At 39.4% G+C, this 23,593-nt stretch overlaps 1 protein-coding gene across 1 annotated transcript in view; it reads left to right on the forward strand.

Annotated features, from left to right (window-relative positions):
• SLC6A14 (solute carrier family 6 member 14) overlaps positions 1–23,593 on the forward strand; it is a 357,534-nt gene that overhangs the window by 108,667 nt on the left and 225,274 nt on the right. Inside the window, exon 4 of the mRNA XM_044057456.1 lies at positions 3,933–4,094. Coding sequence (XP_043913391.1) covers positions 3,933–4,094 — 162 coding nt within the window. The remainder of the gene's footprint in view (positions 1–3,932; positions 4,095–23,593) is intronic.

A 23,593-nucleotide genomic window follows, 5' to 3' on the forward strand; every position in this document is an offset into this window, starting at 1 on the left:
CAATGGTAAGGTGGTCCACACAGCCTATCGAGACCTTGCCATGGCCTTTGACACTATCCCCTAGTCTGGAATAATAGATAAACTTACTAAGCTGGGCATTAATTCCTACGTCACCCAATGGGTTGCTAACTGGCTTACTGATAGAACTCCACACTGTAAAAGTAGCAGACTCCAAATCCAGCTCCAGACAAGTGGAGTACCTCAGGGTTCAGTCCTGGGATTGCTCGTTTGGCATCTACTTCTCTGAAGTAGAGGCCAACACTAAGGGACTCTGGCTAACAAAGTTCGCAGATGACTGCAAACTGGGAGCCATTATTGAATCCTCAAATGATGTGGATACTCTACAAAATTTCCTTACAGAAACAGATGCTTGGTGCCAGAGCCATGGATTCAAGCTCAATGCCAAGAAATGTATAGTTATCCCCTTTGGGAAAAAAACATGTATCCATGAATTACCATATAGGTAGTAGTACACTAAGCACCAAAAGTGTGATAAGAGACTTAGGGACACAGGTGGACAATGGTCTCACCTTTGATAACCACATCGCCACAACAGTCAGGAAATCCTCATCACGAAGGGCTTTTCATCCAGAAAAAAGGAGGTCATTGTCCCACTGTACTCATGCCTCATTAGACCCATTATAGAATACAATGCCCCATTTGGTATGTACCTTTCAAGACATCTGCAACAACTGGAAAGGCCACAGAAATACCTCACTAAAAGAATCACAGGCCTAAAGCAGATGCCCTACGCTGACTGCCTTAAAAAACTCCAGCTATACTCTGTTGCATATCATCTACTCAGAGGTGATCTCTGTTTAACATACAAGGCCATGTCAAACCCAGAGCTTTGGACATACTACACTTAAAGAAATCCCAATCCCTCAGAGCCACATGCTCCAGGGATCTAAACCTTGTTATCACAATAAACAAAACATGCTGGAGGGATAGGTTCCTGACCCAGAGACTCCCCAGACTGTGGAATAGATTGCCCATACATGTCAAGCAGAGTGCCTCTTTGGCCCTCTTCAAAAGGAATCTTGATGATTGGATGGAAGAAAGGAAATTCACCCCGGGGATCACGTCAGTCGCCCTGCTAAACAGGGGTCCAGGGAATTAAATAGTGTGGGAAGAAATAGCCAGGGAATTGTTATGGCTAGGCTTGTATAGGCCCTAGGGCTGATAGCCTAGTACCAACCTATGAAGTAGACTACCACCTATGTGGTAGCTCATGGGTATAGAGTTTTTACCAAAGGGGATGACAATGCCCTTTTGTAAGATGTCCACATCGTTAGGAGTTTCAATTATGGCTCCTAGTTTGCAGTCATCTGTGAACTTCATTAGCCAAAGACCTTCTGTGTCAGCCTGTACTTCAGAAATGAAGAGACCAAACAGGAGAGGATCCAGGACTGAACCCTGTGGTACTCCACTTGTCACTGGTCTTAAGTCGGATTTGGAGTCTGCTACTTTCACAGTGTGGGTTCTGTCAGTGAGCCAGTTGGCAACCCATCTTGTGACATAGTTGTTTATCCCTGGTTTAGTGAGTTTATCTATAATTCCAGAGTGGGGGATAGTGTCAAAAGCCTTGGCGAGATCTAGATAGGCTGTGTGAACCACCATACCCTCATCTACGGCTTTGGTGACTGCTTCAAAGAAGTCAATCAGGTTTAGGAGACATGATCTGCCTTTTACAAACCCGAACTGGGTGGGGTCCAGAGTTTGGGGAATACCAATGTCTTTGTTTATAAGTTCCATGATGATACGTTCCATGGCCTTGCAGACCAAGCCCATTAAGATAATGGGGCAGTAGTTTCCGGAGTCCATGGTGGCTCCCCCTTTGTGAAGTGGGATAACCATCACTGTGCACCATTCAGTGGGCACAAAGCCTGAGGTGAGGCTATGATTGAACATGGTGCTTAGGTGGGGTGCCAGTTCATTCTGTAGTTCATGTAGAACGCAGCCTGGGATGTTGTCAGTTCCCATGGATACTGTGTTCTTGGTTTTGGAAAGTGTGGTTTTTACCTGTGCAGCCATGATTACAGGAACTTTCCATTCTTCTGGTATAGAGATGGGCCCTTTAGGGGGTTGGAGGGGGGATAAAGTTAGCACTGAACCTATCTGCCAGGATGTTGGCAATATCAGTTGGTTCTGCATATTTAGTGCCATTGTGCTGTAAAACTCAGAGCAAATCTGAGTGTTGCCATTGAGATTCTTGAAATAGCTATAGAATGCTTTGTGGCTGTCTTTAGAATCAGTGGCGATTTTGTTTTCATAACTAGCTTTGGAGGATTTTATGAGGGATCTCAGCTTCTTACTGAGGCTGACTAGGGGAATTCTTCCAGTCATGGGATTTTACTCTTTTGCAACAATTTCTTTCTTCTGTTGTATAGTTTGTTTATGGCAGGGGACCACCAGATTGGCTTACTTTTTTTGGAGGATAGCATCTTGGTTCTGTATGGGATAGCATGATCCATGCACCCGTGTAAGTGCTTATAAAGTGGATTTGTGCAGTATTCAGCAGTCATACCTCTATTGTCCGTCTGCATGGGTGTCGTGAAGTTTGCCACTTCTGTCTTAAGAAGCGTGAAGTTGGCTTTGGAGAAATTTTTTACGGTGGTTTCCCTAATGGAGGTGGGGGTGGGATGTGGATGTCTAGGCTGATTAGCTTGTGGTCGGATCTGACCTACAAGGAATTTACTTTTGTTGTGGAACACCGGTCGCCCATGTTGGTAATGACCAGGTCTTGGATATTGCTGCCCCTGGTGGGCATCTTTGAACCATGAATGCTGCCATGATATTGCTGGGGTCACAGTACTAGTATTATTATTGCTACTTATTTATAAATTATACCAATTGGAACTGTGATAATGACATTGTTTCTGTAGATGCATTTTCAAGTGGAACTGTGATAATGGCATTATGTCTGCAGCTGAATTTATTAATTATCCAAAGCTTATCTTGTTTCTATAGGCCAAGATGTTCACATACAAGTTTGCATTATATTTCAATATTATTTTCTACAGCTGAAATACTAGCAAGACTGAAAACCCGTAACGCCAATTTAGATAGTGAAGTCTTTAACTGTGCATGCGTTTTGACAGAGTGTGTGTGTGTGTGTGTGTGTGTGTGTGTGTGTGTGTGTGTGTGTGTGTGTGTGTGTGTGTGTGTGTGTGTGTGTGTGTGTGTGTGTGTGTGCTTGCACACTTTTTTCAAACTCAGAAACTAGCATTTACTGTTCCAAGCATGCTAGGACAGGCCAGACAAAGTGGAAACACTCTGGTTTCACTCTGTTTCTGACTATAGTCCTGACAGCTCACTGCATATTTTTTATTGTGAACTTGGAAATGGCCAGGCTATCTTTGCTATATCTAAATTTACAGTATAAAGTGTACAGTGAGCTGTCTGGATTATAGCCAGAAACAAACTAAAGCCATGGTATATATCAGTTGCAATTGTTATAAACCACAACATAGTTTGAGCACTGCAAAGTTCAAATATTACACAGAAACTGATACATTTCACTAATGCGGGTTGTTAATAGCTCCCTTCCTCTTTTCTGTAATCATCCAGGTTCCTAGCTGAAAGTCTAAATTTATGAACAGTATATTCAAAGGCCATTCATTGAAGTGAAAAGTATGCTTCTTAATCACACTTGGAATGGAGTGAAGAAAGACAGTAGCTTGTTTATAATTTTGATAAGAAATTTATGTGGAATTTGTCTTACTATTACTTTGTTTGGCACTGTATGCAACACTTAACATGTATATGTTTCTTTTCTCATAGCAAATATTTAAAAAGGTAATGGTTTCCTCTTGATATCTGCCACCCCGCAAATTTCACTATCTTCCGACACCTCTGATTTTGGTACAGAAGTACCAGATTTCCATTTTTTGTATCACTTATTTTTCTAATGAAGTTTTTGTGTCCTACAGGTGTGGGTATAACTATGGTCCTGGTATCAGCATTTGTGTCTATGTACTATAACTGCATAATCGGTTACAGCTTGTACTACATGTTTGCATCCTTCCAGTCTCGCCTACCTTGGGCCGATTGTTCAGAATGGTCAGATAAAACCTGCAGCAAAACTCCACTTGGTAAGTACTAAATGAAAGTCATTAAAACATGCTGAATCATTAACCAAAAATGTCAGAGGGAATACTTAAGTCACAATAAAATTCACAGTTAATCACTTAAAGATATACGAATTTGGAAGTGGGGACACAGGAAAATAAGACAGACATACAGCAAGCATGTGTATTTTCAGTATTAAATGAAAAGAGCACAGTTATGAGGTATAGGAAAAGGAAAGAATGAAGAACTGAGGCATGAAAGAAAAAAGAAAGGAAGAAAAAGTGTGGAAAATGAAAGTGAACAAAAGTAAAACTCATGTTAGAGCCAGGCGATATAGATAGACCAAGATAATAATGGCCATGACCCAGTCATTCAACTTCTGCATATTAGAATTTGAGAAGGAAACTTGTGTCCATCTAATTATTGCACATGGTATATTTATTGGAACTAAATAACATCTACATATTTTTTCATTTATTTTCATCCACTTTATTATGCAGAACACATTTATTTTTCTTTGCGATAAAATACACCCATTATGCAGATGCATACCTCTCAACCTCTTAGTGCAAAATTCTGTACAAAGGCTAAAAAATTACAGACAGATTTTAAATATTGCTCTTATAAACCTATAAAGTTGCTAGAATAACAGGTTTTGCATTAGCATGCATTTTCTGAAGGATATGAAGTCGGAAATTCAAATGGCTGTCATCAATTTTCACTGATTTGCCAGAAAATCACAAATTTTATGCGGAATAGATGAAAAGTATGAGGCAAAATATGGATATTCTGCAAAAATCTGTACAGTTGGCAGGTATGAGATGCCTTATACTCAAAATGTAGCTTTTAGTCATTTTCACAGGGCAAATGTATATTTAAAATGCTGTCTTACATAATAAACCCACTAGGACAATGGTTGTAAAACACTCTGCCTCACAAATATGTCATTCCTTTGCCACCTCCCACTCACAATCACAAAGGCATGTGCACACAGACAGACACACACACACACACACACACACACACACATTTCACAAAAATGTAATGGCATTCTAATAGATTTGCTGTTGTTAGAAATGGCTTTCAATGTACCACCACAAACAACCTCAACAGTATGATTTCAGCTAAATGCACAGTTTCAACCTGAAAGGTATTATTGTTGAATTAAACATGCCAACACCGAACACAGAGAAACAAAAGGGTACTGTAGCAAAGCTCATTTAACACAGACAGTACAGTCACTAACCTAACGGCTGACTAATCAAGCTCTTGATGTTCCTGTCACAAAAGGAAATATTGTCAGCCTAGCGGTCTGGAATTTTGTAAATAATTGTATGTCATTTGTGAATATTAATATGATTTATATAGAAGTATGACAGAGGGAGATACTGCCAGACCAGCTATCTGGAATTATGTAAATAATTATATGTCATTTGTGAATATTAACATGATTCATATGTTTGTGTTACAAATGTATTAGAACTGTACATCATATAAGATGGATTGTTTACTGAATATTTTCTTGTGCTTTTATTATTTATTATTAAATATGTTTAAACCTTTCAATTGTGGCTGGTCTGTCTAGAGATATTTAAGCTCTTAGAGTACTTGCATATCTATTTGGTGACACTGTGCAGGCCACTCCTAATAGCCTTGCTCTTGATCAAACTAATATTTGTATTAACAGTAGCATTACACAGTAAGATTGGACACCTTTTGTTAAGGGCCTTAAAGTAGCTAAGGAGTGGCTAGTGGCAGTCCAAACTACCTTATAGTCTGGGCAAAAGTGGGTGTAGCTAGTAAACCTGTGCCATCCTTTCCCAGATGTGTGTGTATATAAATCAAACCTCAAAGAGTGTGTGTGCTAGCCACTTGGGCAGGGACACAAAGCACTGGTTGGATAGAGGGGGTGCTGGAGGTCTTGGCTTGGCCACTCAGCTGAGATCTCAACTCTGTAGCTGTGCCAGTGGAGAGTCTTATTGGGGATCTGGAGAAAGAGGGAGAAACCAATCCCAGACTGACTGTGGTCTCTGTGTACTCTTTAGAGAAATTGCACTTTACTGTGTGTGTACTTGTCATCCTCCCAGTGGGTACATCCCAGACTGTTGTCAGTGGTGAGGATTGAGGCTCCTTGATTAATGGGCCAATGGTGGAGCGTCACATATTAATTGGTTGGCAGTGGTGGGATATCCACATATTAGGATTCAGTGGTGAGGATATTGAATTCCTGTAGCCTGTAAACAGTGATCACTGAAGAAGGTGTTTGTACTCAATCAGCCATACAGTGAACATTCAGAGCTTCACATCACAATAGTTTTATTTTTCTTGTTAGCTTAGTTACTCAGGGATAGCAGGCAAGGATGTCAGCAGAGGAGTATGGCAAGCTGACAAGGAGCCAGTTGGCTGAGATGTGCCAAGACAAAGGACTGGTGCATGCCAACCTGACTAAAGCAGAGATGGTTGGAGCATTGGTTGCAGATGCATCAAAGACCAACAACTAGGAGGACAATCAGACTGGCCTTAGAGATGTACAACTCTCTTAAAACAGACAGTTGAACCTTTCCACAGAGAACTTAAATATCCATCTAGAGTTAAAGAGATTTGATGGGCGGCTGCAGTGGTACAGCGGTTAGCATTGCCACCTCACAGCAAGAGGTTCTCCGGTTTGATCTTCGGCTGGGGTGCCTTCTGTGTGGAGTCTGTATGTCCTTCCTGTGGTCATGTGGGTTTCCTCCGGGTGCTCCAGTTTCCTCCCACATCCCAAAGACATGCTGTAGGTGGATTGGACACTCTAAATTGGCCCTAAGTGTGAATGCATGCATGTGTGTGCCTTCTGTGGAAGGTTGGGTGCCAGGCTGGCAACTCAACACTGTAAAACTCCACTGGCAATCAGGAGCAGACAGGTGATCTGCTGTGGTGACCCCTAACCGGGAAAAGTCGAATGAAAAAGAAGAAAAAGGAGTTAAAGAGATTTGAACTGGAGACTAAACATTTGGAAATAGAAGCAGCAGAGATGCTGAGCCATCTGAAGGCTGAGGAAATTGAGAAACGGAGATGTCTGTAGGCTGAGGAAAATGAGAAACTGATGTCTGGAAGCTGAGGAGAATGAGAGGCAGAGGCTACATGAGAAGGAGATGCTTACTCTTCACCAGGGTCATGTAGGTAATGGGGAAGGGAGTAACTGAACCCCAGAAGCCACAAAAGTCAGTAAATTTCTTCAACAATTTACAGAGGGTGATAATTTTGGTAGGTTTATTCATGTGTTTGAAAGGGTATGTCAACCGTATAATGTTGACCAAGGGCTCTGGGTACAGTTCCTGACCCCCTTACTCCATGGTAAAGCTGTAACTGCTATTTCTAAATTACCTAGTACTGATTGCTTAAACTATAATACTGTTAAAAATTGTCTGTTAGAGTGTTTTAAGTTAACACCTGAAGCTTATAGAAAAAAGTTTCTTGAGCACAGATGCAAGGCAGATGAAAGTGTGTGTGAATATATTGCTGAGTTAAGCACTTATTTTCATAGATGGGTGAATGGGTGTCAGATCACCACTTCCAAATGGCTGGCAGGCCTTTTGGTGAGGGAACAAGCCCTTAGCACTCTGCCTGAGGACATGAGAATCTGGTTAGTAGATAGGCAATGCAATACTGCAGATGAATTGGGGAAGAAGGGAGACCTATAACTAGCAAGCGGGGCCTCACTGCACAAGAAAGGCATAGTCAATGCTGCTCATAGGTCTAAGGGAATCTATATTGGGCAGCTTAAACTGCCCCAACAGAGTCCACCAGTAGCAGGGGATGCCACTAGTCCAGGTACACATTCAGGACCAAGTTTTATATGCAACCAGTGGGGCCATGTAGTATATATTTGTCCATGGAGGTAAGGTGCGGAATAAAAGACGGGAGAGCCAGTAAGTGGGAATGACAGAATGCCAACAGTAAGTTGCCTGGAGACAAGGGTACCAAACTACCACAAGAGGTTATACCCTATCTTAGTAAATGGGAAACAGGCCACTGCTAAGAAAGAGGCATCCTCTGACTTAACCATTGTGAAATCTGCAATGGTTAAAGAGGAGCACTACTCGCTTCAGCAGTCTACTCTAGTCAGAGCTTTAGGAGGAACCTCATTCTAAATAATTTTGACTAGGGTTCACCTTGACTGGGAGGGTGGAAAAGAAAGCCAGCAAGTAGGTGTTTTTGAGGATATCCCTGCAGAAGTCCTGATAGGGAATGATTTTGATAATGCAGTACCATGTGGCATGCAGTGACACGCAGTCAGGCTTGGAGATAAACATGTGGGTCTGGTAGCCTGGGGGGACCCAGGCAGACTACAGACTTGAAACCAGGACAGGTGTGGTGGTTACTTCAGGGAGGGAACTACGCTGCAGCAGTGAGACTGAAGGTGACCCTCAGCTGCTTCTGGGTACTGCTGTTCCCTTGGACAGAGTGACTGCAAGGGCAGAAGTGAGTAGTAATACCCAGGCTGACAGTAAGGCAACCTGTGAGATGACAGCAGAGTTCCTGTGGAAGGGGAGCTGGGAAGGGTTACCAAGGGAGAGCTGAGACAGGCTCAGCTCTCAGACCCTATATTACAAGGCCTGAGGGAGGTAGCCTGAAAGGCACCTGATTGTCAAGGAAAAGGGGAATCTATTTACTGGGACAAAGGGTTACTGTATAGAGAGTGGACCCCGGAGGGAGGGCTAAAGGGTGAGAGAATACAGCAGTTGGTAGTGCCCAGAACCTACCATTTGACATTTCTAGCCATAGCCCATGACATTCCCTTTGCAGCTCATATGGGCATAAAGCATACAAAGAGACATATTATGCAGAACGTTTATTGGCGTGGGATTTCTAGAGATGTAACACGGTACTGCTGGACCTGTGGGCAGTGCCAAAAAGTAGGCAAGGCAGAGGACAAGGTGAAAGCTCCTTTGATGCCTTTGCCTGTGCTTGAGAAACCATTTCACAGGGTAGCTATGGATATTGTGGGGCCTCTGAGTACCCCAAGTTCCACAGGGAAGAAGTATATCCTAATGGTAGTAGATTATGCTACCGGATACCCTGAGGCAGTGGCATTGTCCTCCATTGTGGCAGAAAAGGTGGTAAATGCTTTGTTAGAGATTTTCAGCAGGGTAGGTTTCCCAAAAGAAATACTGACTGACAGAGATGCCAATTTCATGTCAGACCTGCTGGCTTGTCTGTGGAAACACTGTGGGGTGAAGCACCTAAAAACCACCCCCTACCATCACCAAACTAATGGCCTTGTTGAGAGCTTAAACTCTACACTGAAGACCATGCTACAGGCATTTGCAGACCAGTTTAAGAGAAAGTGGGACAAATATTTGCCCCATCAATTATTTGCTTACAGAGAGGTGTCCCAGGAATACACAGGTTTTTCACGCTGCGAGTTGCTGTAAGGCCATAGGGTGAAGGGACTCAGATTTCATTCGAGATGAATGGGAGGGTGAATGTGAATCCCACAAGGAGTCTGTTGTGGCATATGTCCTAAATCTCAGGACAAGGCTCAAGGAGCTCATAGGGTTGGCTCAGGAGAAACTGGCAGACGCCCAACAGCAGAAAAAGTTCTGGTATGACAGGAATGCTTGAGCTAGAGAGAATTTTGTAGGCCAGCAGGTAATGGTTCTCATTACTGTCAGACACAACAAGCTGCAGTCAGTTTGGGAGGGACCCTTCAAAGTGGTAAGGAAGGTCAGTGATGTTAACTACATGGTAGAACAGCTAGGCAGGAGGCAGGGGCACAAATTATACCATGTTAACATGATGAAACCTTACCATGATAGGGAGGCCCTGGTGCTAAGTATTTGAAGTACAGGGCAGAAGGGGGAATAGCTAGTAAACCTGTGCCAGCCTTTCCCGTGTGTGTGCGTGTGTGTGTAAATCAAACCTCAGAGTGTGTGTGTGTGTGTGTGTGTGTGTGTGTGTGTGTGTGTGTGTGTGTGTGTGTGTGTGTGTGTGTGTGTGTGTGTGTGTGTAAATCAAACCTCAGAGTGTGTGTGTGTGTCAGCGACTTGGGTGCAGGGACACAAAGCAGTGGTTGGACAGAGGGTGCTGGAGGTCTTGGCTAGGTCATTCAGCTGAGATCTCAACCCTATAACTGTACCAGTGGGGAGCCTTATTGGGGGTCTTGAAAAAGAGGCAGAAACCAGCCACAGACTGATGTTGGTCTCTGTGTGCTCTTAAGGGAAATTGCACTTTATTGTGTGTGTACTTGTCATCCTCCCAGTGTGTATGTCCTTCACTGTTGCCAGTGGTGAGGATTGAGGACTGATTACTGGGCTCATGCTTGGGCATCACAGTTCCTACTAAATCAACTGACTTTAACATTTCTCCTTCCTTCCATTTCCCATATTCACCATAAAAAAATTACCCAAAAACGCCTGGTACAACTGTCCCTGACAATCTACCTGGCTAATACCTTAAAATATCAGCTGATGTTGACTTAAACATGCTCACCTCTTCCTATACATAATTTGATTCTTAGAAGGGTGTTACTGCCTAGCAGTTCCCTATCACAAGTCTAAAACCTAACCAGGATCTCTGGAACGGTAAAACAAGTACAAGAGATTCAGGAACTATGCCCCTTTCCAATTCTGAAAAAAATGCAGTACAACTTTTCTGAAATGAAATTCAGTGAAGTAAAACATGGATTAAAAAAAGTACAAAATATGATCTTTTTAAGAAATGTCAGGAACTTTTGCTGTGGAAGCAGCTTTGCCTATGAAGAAAGTCAGTTAATCTTGCTCTGGAGGTCTTATCTTTAGCAATGTATACCACTGGAAGAAGCATTCCCACATTGAGAGGGCTAAGGTTAAAGTTTAACAGCTTTCGATAAGTTATTCCTGCTAGGTTTTTGTAGAGCAGCTCTCCAGTTACCATCTGATAGAATTTGTTTCCTACTGGATCCCTACTACAGCAACAAAAATTCAATATTAAACACCCTACAAGTATGATAAACTTCATTTTCAACATTTAAACTGTTCATCATTAAGCATGTTACAATTTCAAAGTATTTTTGTCTAGCCTATGCACTTAGACAACCTCTGAGTATACTGTACATATTACCTCTATAATCACTGTACCTCAGTAAAGGGGAATACTCTAATGTACTATAAATCCTGACTTAGTATACATTATACTAACACTGAGATCACTGTACCGCAGAGTAAGGAGGACACTTGGATGTACTGCAACCACTGACTTAGTACATATTATATAATACTAAGATCACTATACCTCAGAGCAGGGTGGACACACTGAGGTTTTGCAGTCCCCAACTTAGCATATATTATACTAACACTGAGATCACTATACCTTAGCATAAGGGGGACACTGAGGAACTGCAACCCCTGACTTGCTATATATTATTCTAACACTCAGCTCACTATATTCTGAGGTACTATAATGTCATACTTAGTATTCATCTCCCCATCTTTATTATAATCCACTCATAGTTTTGATAGTTGCAGTTACATCTGGCACCCTTCTCTGCCCTAACTAATACAGTGTTGCATGAAACATTTCAGCCATAGTTAATCTAACTTAAGCTGATAGGTTTTCTGCTGATATACAACTGTGTCCTTGTTGATCTAGTATCTTCAGGACTGAGTTTGATCAAAGCCATCAGCCATTACATTAATTACAGCAGACCTCTTGCATGAGCTATGCCCTTTCTGAGTGTGTCTCTGTTTGATGATATGACAACATTAAGAATATCATCTGCATCTTATCATTCCATCTTTGGCCTAGGATACGAGTCTGAAACTGTCCATGTTACCTCACCTTGGTCATGCATTTGGTACCAAGCCAGTTTATGAATTTTGTCTTGTGTGACAGTCAAAGTCTGTGCAGATAATACATGTGTTCTGCTGATCTCTGCTGGTTTGGAGAGGCTTCATGAAAAATGATGGTCAAGCTTCATGGTATTGCAGTATAACTGATTATACAATTAAACTACAAAACTGCATCAAAAGACGATATAGGGCTATACTCTGGTCTTGTACCCTTCTGACCAGAAGCTTGTTGCACAGGGCTATACACTGGTGTGATACCCCTTTGACCAGGGTATACAGCTTATTGCACTTTGTTATTCAACAACATTTTGGATTAATCGCCATTCAGTGCAGGAAACATATAAATCTGGAAAAGTCAGTGTTGATATCTTCTCTTATACAAATCCTATCATCCCACAGGAGTTTCAGTAATGAATAGTAAATGGCAAAGCTTTTACATTGTACACTCTTTAAAGTTTACTAGATCTGTTTCTTCTCACAATAAAGTACAGGTCATTGTGCCTTTACATGACCTCAGCACTATTACTGAACCAGTAATCTGATCTTCTGTAAAACTGTATTCATCTTTTAACTTCACCTTTTTACTTATCATGCAAGAAACATTTGATATAAGATTGTTTTACAGGAGGGGATTGCCAGAATGAATTCACATTTCACACTGCATTTGAAGCCATGGATTCTTCTGCTACTATGATGTGGGTTGCTCATAGTAACAAAAGCTATCAGGTGATAACCCAAACAGACAATACACTAATATTAAGTCTATAGAATTTGCAATCATCCAAAATATTCTAATACACAAAACTACACACAAAGACACTAGGTTTCCAAGCATTAAAGTGAGTTGTTTTTTACTAGCTGCTTCCACCATTTAAAATGAATTCAGAAATAGACAGTGTATATAGTGCGTTAAGAATCAGTGCCTCCTAGGCCTTAATATAATTCAGTTAATCATCCATAGAACGTGTAAGGTTCAATTACTGTAAGCAGTAAATAACTATTTTATGGCTATGAATTCTTCACAGACTGACTGGCACATTGTACTGGAAATGAAAATAGCTATTAAAGGCAAGTACTTTCTATGTTTTGTCTGTATTGATCACTTTAAGTCAAACTAAGTTTGTTTATTTGTGTCTTTCGGCTTTTCCTGGTTAGGGGTCACCACAGCGGAACTCCGGTCCGCTAATGATTGGCAGTAGAGTTTTACGTGCTGGCTTGCCGGGCCTAACGCACAACCTTCAATGAAGGAACGCCCGTTCACGCATGTCGCCACACAGAATACGCTCTAACTGAGAATCGAACGGGCAACTTCTAACTGTGAGGCGACAACACTACCGCAGCACCACCACCACCGCAGTACTTTAAGTCAAACTAAGTAAAAAACATATAAATTTTTAGAAAAGACATTCAAGCTAAACATAAAATACAGTCATGCAAGAAACTTACCATGAAAATAAATGCAGATTTGGGTCTTAGTCCAGTCCTTTGGGTCATTCCACCTTCAGGTTCAACTTACTGACCAGACCCACTTTTACAATTACATTTCTTCTCACAGATGATCAACTTTTGCAGCTATATTACAAGTGACAGGAGAGAATTGGATATTTTACTTTACTCTTTAATAACATTTAACATTATATCTTCCTTCCACCCTTTTCTTTCCTCTCACCCCTTCTCCATCTCTCACCCTTTTAAGTACTGCCATGGATTCCCTGTCCACCATCTGTCCTTGATAATCCATTTGATTGGTCCAAAATCCTCTTTGTGACAAAGTAGTTTCACTCCTAAGACCTATTTCCCTGCCCTTACTGACATGATCATGTACACCAATATTATGTTCCTTCTGTCACTTCGGACATGTAGAAAGAAAATATCTCCTCTGTTCATACACTTTCCCTTCCATCCAACACACCTTTCTGATTGCTTTTCTCTAGATTTTTTCAGCACCCTTATGTCCCTCTTCCAATTTAGCCTGCAGTCCTTCATGTAGGATAAAATGCAACTGTTGTATTCAGCTTGCCTTATCACAAATTATATCACAAACTTCAAAAGAAATTTCTCTTTATTCAGAATCCTACACCCCACAACCAGTATTCACCTGTACCTGAATAATTTTACTTACATCTTCCAGCTATATACATAGCCTTGTGACACTGGTCAACTCCAATTCTGTACTGCTAATATAATATCAAAGCTTATGATAGCCATACACACACGTTACATATATATATATATATATATATATATATATATATATATATATATATATATATATATATATATATATACATATATATATATATATATATATATATATATATATATATATACACACACACACGCACAAATTATAATTGGGTGTACTTCCTATGATCGAAACAGCTGAATTTCAAAGTCAATGACATCGACTACCAAAGGTCAACAATGCAAATGTCAACAGTGCACTACACATCCACAAGGAAAATCCTCTCTACATGCAAGCAAAAAGTTGAAACGAAAAAAAAGACAAAAAACATTTTTTTGCAGTGGGCAAGTACCCCCTGCACCCCAACACCCCCTGCTAAATAAGAGGCATGTTCCTAACCCCAGAGCCTGTCAGTCTCCTACTCAGTCATCTGCTTTGTCGACCAAAGTGTATTGACTAAACAGATGTCGACATTCAGGTTTTGAACAAAGCAAACAATCCCATATATTTATCTATGAGCCTGTTTATACTGCACCTCTTAACTACAATATCAATATTTTCTACCCTACCTAATTCATTCCCTCACCTCCATTTTTTTGAATTTCTAAGCACTAATCACATGATCTATTATCTGCTTGACAAACCCACTAATGTATCTCATCAAATGCTCAATTTTCAACATCTACTACTGCATAATTATCTTTTATACTGTAATAGCAGCCTTTAATTTACTATAAATAAAATCTAAACAGCAAATGTATGTGTAATTGTTAGTGTATATTATTTAATATTTGTTTATGTATATTACTGAATATCTACTTAAAAATGTTTGTAATATATTGAAGCTTTCCTCCCAGGCCTCCGGTGAAGAGTGTTTTTTGACCAAACTCAGTCAGACAAACACAGTAAACAAATGCAAAATAAAAACAAAATAAATGGGGTACTCAAGAGTTTGGCTTGACCAGAGCACTGTGGTATTGCAGCATTATTTTTTTTCTAAAGTGTATCACTTATGATAAAATGAGACATTCTGTTTTTTGTTTTTTTTTTTGCCATAGCCCTCGGATTTTAATTTTGATGGTGCAGTCAAGGTGATACCACCACCAAGTCTGTTTTGGTGTTATTGATTCCCCTTCCCTTGGCTTATGCTTCAAACTTTTTTTTTTCACCCAAGGGTCTGTCTTTGCATTTCTCTATGAATGCCAACTGCTTTCTTTCTGTCCACTTGGGCAACCTTTCCACATCCTTTCTTCTCCTCAGAGTTATGGCTAGGTCAGTTGGTGAACTGGGCAATCCTGCAATTGGTGACCCCTCCAACAGAGTTAGGAGCAAAGAAAACACTGCCTGACCCACCTTAAGAATCTGTAGCAAAGAGCTGTACTAGCTCTTAGTTACAATTCCTAACACACATGCACACAGTCTGTCTGTCTGTCTCTTGTCACCATCTCTCACACACAAAAACACACATATACACATATGCACACACACACAAACACACACACGGACATAATTTTGGCAAACACAGTCTCAATCATGGATGTTATAATGGCTACCAATACCATATTTAATCCATGCCAAAAGCAATCACATCACTGACTTACAGGAGCAGACTGGCTCATGTTCTACAGTACTGATTATGCTCCCTAAAAATTTCCACCCAGGGCAGCCTCCACCTTCAGTTTGCCCCAGCTACAATTTGCGTCTCCTATCTTCCACTGCTTTTTCTCTCTCTGGATCCATAAAGAGGATGATCCTGGTCTTTTCTCCATCAGATGTATCTGAAGTGGAGGAAAGATCAGATGCATCTGAAGTGGGAAGCCGCGGTGGTACAGCGGTAGCATTGTTGCCTCACAGCAAGAAGTTGTCCTGTTCAATTCATGGCTGGAGTGCCTTCTGTGTGGAGTCTGCATGTCCTCCCCATGGTTGAGTGGCCTCTGAAAGACATGCGTGAATGGGCGTGCCTTCACTGAAGGTTGGGTGTCGGGCTGGCAACTTGGCACCATAAAAAATCTACTGCCAATGTGGTGACCCCTAACTGGGAAAAGCCAAAAAGACAAACAATGTGGGTTTATTCATGAGTGATATTCCAGGATCAACTGTCATACTCCACTAGTCACTTCCTTTATTTCTGATAATGTCCCTTTTACCACATACATACCACAATTCACTTCCTTAGTGTCAGTCCTGCCACTATACCTCTCAACCTCTTAGAGCAAGAAATCTGGACAGAGCCATGAATAAAAGTGGGACAAAGGCCCAAAAATAAGGACAATTTTTAAATATTGCTCTTACAAACTCAAAGTTGATACAATAACAGGTTTTGCATTAGCGTGAACTTTCTGAAGGGTATGAAGTCAAACTCGAATGTCTATTATTTTCTAACTTCACTCTTTAATGATTTGCCACTAATTTGCCAGAAAACCACAATTATGAAAAATATGAAGCAAAAATCTGTACAACTGAGAGGTATGCCTACCACCAGCCCCTGTCATCTTCCTTGCAATCACCTGTGAGAGAACAAGTCAAAGGTTTACTGATGTCCAGGAAGAGCATACTTACATTGTCAAATTTTCCTGTTGCCCAGTCAAAAATCTGAATAAGGTTTGATACAGACATCTCCTTCTGGCTTTGAAACCATGCTGCTATTGCCTTAGTGATCACTGTCCACTGGAAAATCAAGCATTATTTACTTTAGGATTTCCTTCATGACTTTCCTTCTCACTATCGTTTAGTTTACTGGTCTGTAATTCCCCTTATTTTGCCTGCTCGCCCTAACTTGCTTAAGTTTACTACTGTTGCCAAATAACAGTCCTGGGGCTGTTCTGTGCTGACCATTGGTTTGTGAAGGATCTCCATTAAGGTATTTCTGAGAATTTGACAAGTGGTTTGTTTGGTCCTGTACTTTAAGCAAGCCATAATTCTCGTCCAGGTGTGTGTTGTTATGCAAATAATGCACACCCAGGGGTGTTCTGAGCCCTGACATCGCAGGTGAAGGCCAGCTAAACCACTGGAAGGGTGTTATTTACACAGTAACACACACCTTGGAGGCATTTTTGTGCATGGAGAATGGGCTGTTAAACTGTTTTGTATTTGTTTGCTTTTTTAATTAATATATATATATATATATATATATATATATATATATATATATATATATGTGTGTGTGTGTGCGCGCGCGTGTATCTATCTATATATATATATATATATATATATATATATATATATATATATATATATATATATTTTTTTGTGAAATAGTTCTTCTGCTTAATGTTTCAAACTTGCTGTAGCATGTGTAACTGTCATTGCAGGAAGTATTTTGCATCCAAAATATGTTTGATAAGTATTTAATGTCTAGATACTATCTCTGTCCCACCAGCATGCACATACACACGCATTCAGAAGTACCTTTAAAAACACGTTTACACTCAGTTAATAGTGCCAGTCATCAGAAGTTTCATTCATCCATACTTGTCAGTTGTTCAGAATTTTCACAGAATATCCAGATTTTTTGTCTCATTTTTTTTTTGATCTGCACATCATAAAATTGGTATTTGATGGCAAATCATTAGAAGGTGAAGCTACTACATAATGAGTTACATTTGAGTTTAAGACTTTCATATGCTTAGAAAATGTGTGTTAATGTAATTCCTGTTAGTATAACAACTTTCTAATTTTATAAGAGCAATATTTAAAATGTGTCCATATGTTTGATCATTTGCCCCACACTAAGCTGAGCAGAGCTAAGACTGAGGTATGCATCCTCCTCCTAATTATAAAAAGACTAGTAACCCTTAACTGAACTCAGTCTCTCTCTCTCTCTCACATACACCTCCACTTTCATGCATGCATGCGAGCACCCATATGCTCATATATGCAAACAGCAACATAAACACACTCATATGCACATACTTTTGTATTTTTTTATCCATTTGATTTAATTTGGTAGTTGCTAAGCAGCTGCTTAGTGAGTGTAAAATAATGTCTCAGTTTATCTTACTCTCACTTTCATGCTCTCATACAGACACACACAGGTTTCTATTTTTTTTTTCAATTTTACACTCACTAAACAGCGAAAGTGCTGCTTAGCAAGTGTAAAATAATGCTGGTCACTCACTCCGTTACAGTTGGAGCTCCACTGCAGCTTAAAATGCTGCTGTGCAGCAGCGGTGTCATTGTTCAGCAGGCATTAGCTGTACATTAGCACCTTGCTGGAAAACGTTCATTTTCAGGGGGGAGATGTACATGCTGCTCATTCTTTAGGCAAGCAATAATGCCCAACAGCATGCGTGTTACTGTGTAAATAATGCCTATGGAAGGGCATTATTTACACAGTAACACACATCCTGAGGTCATTACTGTGCTGAGAGAATTGTCTGTCAGTAAAAGTGCTTTTACTTATTTATTTTTTATTACATTATTTTTTTATATTTTTGATGGAAAATAATTCATCTACCTAATGTTTCAAGCTTGCTGTAGTATATATAAATGGTAAACTGTAGAAAAAAGAGCCAGCTGAACGAGAGGTCTTCCAGTTCCACAAGACCTTTATTTGAATAAAACTTAAAGTGTGTTAATCAGCATACACTTTTCGTTGCACCAAAATCACGTCAACTTCTTCAGAAGAACAGCGAGCATTTCATTTGCTGGCTGCTTATATACCCTTAATATCATAATCAATTAGCCACTTAAACAATCAACTTTAAATTAAATTAAATTAAATTATTCAAACATTAAAAAAGACATGTAGTATAGCTGCAAGCACCAAAATTCTCTAAAGAATCTTCAGAGAAATAGAATATATTTTTATGTGCAGCTAACAGCGTTAACACCAAAATAAACATCATTCTTAACTGCTTCGTATTTAATACACATTGCAGTACAAACAGTTGAGATTCAGTAAAACAAAACATTAGTTATTTAATTCAACAAGCCAATCTAAAACTCAAATGTCCTGCTGTAGGAACTAGTTCAACGAACAAATTTATTAATAAAACATTAAAACATTGAAACAGCAAGTGTCCTACTGAAGGAACTAGTTGCTCGTGGGTTTCTAAATAAATGTCATAGAGTTTGTCTTTTTTGTTATATATAAATGGTGTTAGATGCAACATTTTACATCCAAAATATAAGATTTTAAAAAAATGTCCAGATATTTTTAAATCATTTGTTGTCCCTTACTCATCAAATGTGTGGTGTGTTGGCATGTATTGGGAAATGAAGTCAATAAATAATTATATTCATTTGAATTTAAGACAGTATTTCCTTAAGTAAATGCATACTAAAACAACTTTTATTCTAGTAACTTTCTAATCTTATATCATGAATGTTTAAAAACTGTTCCTATTTTTTTGACTTTGTTCCCCCATACCTGTCAATCTCTAAGCTCAAGAAATCTAGACAAATTGCAAAGGTCTAAAATTCGGGACAGATTTTAAAAATTGTTCTTGGGAGCAAAGGTCTAAAATTTGGGACAGATTTTAAAAACTGTTCTTACAAACTCAGAAAATTGCTAGTATAACAGGATTTGTGTTGACATGCATTTTCTAAAGGATAAGAAGTCTAAAACTCAAATGTATGTCACCATTTAGTGACTTCAATCCTGTATGATTTTCCAGAAAACAATAAATGTTATGAGGTACAATCAGATAAATAGTAGGAAAAAAATCTGGGCATTCTGTAAAAATCTAGATAGTTAAGAGGTATGGTCCCCTTTTATTTTAGGCTTTAGCCAGATTTCTTTAGCTAAGAGGTAGAGAGGTACGCATACCTCTTAACTGTTGTTGCCACTGGTCGATTGCTCTCACTCTCTCACGCACACACCTCCACTTTCATGCACGCAAGCATGCATACACTCATACATGCAGACAGAAACTTAAACATACCTATACACACACTTTTCTTTCTTTCTTATTTAAATGTTTTTTTTTAATTTTACACTCTCCAAACGACAAAAGTAAAATAATGGCTTGATCAATCTCCCTCTCACTTTCACACAGACACACACACACAGACACACACTCCACTGACTTCCTGCCTGCCCACTGTCATTTCTGCCACACCCCCTACCACATATGCCATCCCAGTCTCTGCATCCTTCACACCCTACATCCTGGTACCATTAACTACAGGTCCCTTAACTACACCAACAGCCCACACATAGCACAATGGATGCATTTTTCCTTCAACCTCTCACTCCCTTGGTCTGTCTGTCTCCTAATTTATAATCTGTTTGGAAAACTGAATTGTATTATTGCCTGTTACCCCCCCCCCCCTCTTCTTTAGCATGTACTTCTCCAATAAGAAAGCTGATTTCAAGGGACTAATGGTAACCAAAGTTGCTGATGACTGCAAACAGAGGACATTTGTCAGGTCCCATTCTGATACTCAAATTATCCAGCAGAGGCTCGAACAAATGTTCAGTGTGTTGATCACAGGTTTCTCCTCAGGGCCAAAAAATTCAGCACAGTTTCCTTTGATGAATCTTTCACCAATACTGCATACCATATTGATTATGTTCCATTTTATCTTCAGCATTTCCTCATCAAAACAAAGTCAGATCTTGGAAACCTTAGATTTTAAAAACCCCTATCCTTCTACATGTCATACATGTTACTCAAGAATGATCTTTGCTGAGCATTCAGTGCTATGAATGACCCAGCATTGCTTCACCTAAACAGAACCAGTAGAAAAAGAAAGACTTGATTTACAGTCCTAAACTTTTATTTCCAAATCAACAGTACCAGATGGTGCATGAAGTATATAACCTAGTGCAGGGCATTTCTGAAAGAGGCCACTGTTACGTATCAGCAGGGTAATTCCCTGGCAACCATTAAAACTAGTTTGTATGACTGGATGGATGATTGCAAACTTTCACCTCAGATATATGGATAAAATGTTCTTTATTGGTAGACATTGTTAGTTTTCTGCCAGTATTGGCTGATGTGAATGAGCTTCTCAATTATTTTCTTGACTATAAGCTTAGTACGAAACTACAGCCCTACAAACCTGGAATATACTCTTACCCCAAGGTTAGAACCGATCATTACTGATGCACTTGTAACATGATAAACACTTGTAATGCTTATTAAGTAATAAACTCTACCCGAGAAAAATGTGCAGCACTTCTTTAGCATCAATATCTTTTTGCATAAAAAAAGGGTCATGGTGTAGGCAGTTTTAGTATAAGTTTAATGGCACTATTGCCCCTTTCATATCACATTTTATCCTTCCTGCATCTGTGCAGGGCACCTACAGAATTTATGGATTGGTATCAGTCCCTTTTTCAACACTTTGATCAGTGCGACATGTATTCTGCAAAGTTTACAAACTACTTATTGAAAGTTTGTAAAGTTTGAAATATTAAAAGGGACATGTTAAGTAAAAAGATAAATAATTCAAAATTCACTGCTGTCTGAGGTACTTACTTGTTAGATTACATGACTAAGTATCTGGATAAAAGTGTTCATCATTCCCAATTTTTTTTTTTTTTTTTTGCTTACAAAACAAAACCTCTGAGAAACAAATCAGAAAGTTATAACTCTGACATTATTTTTAATAATTTTGATTTTCAAAGTCTGAAAAACTGCCATGCCAATGAAATAGGATTTAGTGAGATTTACCATATCCAGGAGGCAGACATCTTGTAACTAACAAGACTATCCTAAGTACATTTTGAATAAAATAAGTCATCTGTTTCTCCTAGTATGGTATTTTGATCACCTCAAGGATCCAAGGTTCTTTTCATATTCCCCTTTAATGATATGAAATTCCCTCTAAATGACTTGTTCTTGTCTATATCCACACAAAAACAAAATCAGTAACATGGGAGAGAAAATAGCCTTATCACCATATCTATACGGTGTCCTAAAAAGGGCTATATGATATAATGTGCATGAAAACTGTCTACTTTGGTCATCCCAAGCATTTCAAAGGTTGATTAGAGCAGATAATATTACAAAAGGGAACAATAAAAAATGCATATTCTCCAACAAAAGGGACAACTTATTATTCTAGATTCTTTCATTTTCAAAATGTGATCATTGGAGACAAATTTTGGATCTTTCCTGTTCATTAAACAATCACTGACTAACACAGAATTCAGGTTGGTAACTCTCAAAATTTTCCAGTATGATTCTCAGTTACAAACAGTTAAGGTAATAGTAATGTAACAGTTATTCAATGTAATAAATTCCTTAAGTATCAAATGAAGGAATGTTTATTTCTTCTAATAAATCAGGATTTGAATTCTAAATAAAACAAAACACTTTAGAGACAGTAGTGGGCAGTATGAGGTAACTTTGGAAACTGATGCGCGGGTTCAGAGGGGCTTATATGTATGGAGCAGCCACTCATGGCCACTGGCTGTCAGGCAGCACTGAGCAAGATACTTATCATAGCCAAGATACCTCTGGCTGGTGAAAATGATTAGCGTTGACATCACTTGAAGCTAAAACATGAAGGCATGAAACTAACTGAGATATCATCAGCATTATAAATGTTTACAAATAAAACTAAAAATGAAATGACTTTGAGCTATGTTCATATCTGTTTATTAGTTAAATTCTCTTTGTTAGCCAAGTTATTCCACGTGGTAAAAGTACCACTGGTATTTGAAAATAGAATTCGATTGCTGGAGGCACAGCTGAAGTGGAAAGGAGAAAGTGCCATTTGCTACTCTCGGTCCTTGGAAGAGGAGGTTTCAAAAGGCTGCTTCATCACTGGTGGCCTTCAATGGAAATGTTGCAGACTGTTCAAGCTAACAATAAACCAAGAAAAAAAATCAAAGGAAACCCAACCCACTGGACTTCACTTCTGTTTCAGGCTTCCCAAGCACCACTCAGTTTTATCCATCAGATATCCAAGCTTCAACACAATGGCTGCATTGTAGAACAATTGTACAGCTGCATTCCTGAGAGGGGAACTTCATCAGCTGTGAGCAAGTCATGGAGTTGCCCTATAGTATACATCAACACATAGGGGGAGAGCATAAAGAAGGGGATTGTGAGGGTGTTGTGCGGATGCATGGCAGCGACCAGTGCCATACTCGAAGCTGGTGAGGTACAGTGAGGAACAATAGCTATCTAGAAAATAAAGCATAGCAAACTGAAAGAAAAGCAGTTACGGGTATTCACTCTGGCTTTGTACATTTGTTCAGTCAAATTCTTTACAAAAAAGCCAAGCCAAAGGGGAAGAACAAACCACAGCAATCAAGAATGACAATTTATTAATGAATAGTTAAGCATGTTGTTGTGGTTTGTTCTTCCCTTTTGGCTTGGCACCATGTCATATTGGCATGAGTTCAATAATAAAAAAGATAACTCAGAAAAGATAAGAAAAAATGCAAACATGCAAGCACAAATCCTCTCCATTACATAAACGGACAACTAACAATCTCAGTTAAATACCATCACAGCATACTATAAGGTCTGTACCATCTTTATAAAAAGACACATTTGATATTGCCCTGGCACAAACTGAAAATGCATGATTTCAAACAAATGTGTTCCTTAATATGTGGTAATGT

This window comes from Protopterus annectens, chromosome 15.part0 (assembly GCF_019279795.1).
Source record: "Protopterus annectens isolate FY-2018-M chromosome 15.part0, PAN1.0, whole genome shotgun sequence".
NCBI classification, from domain to species: domain Eukaryota; kingdom Metazoa; phylum Chordata; order Ceratodontiformes; family Protopteridae; genus Protopterus; species Protopterus annectens.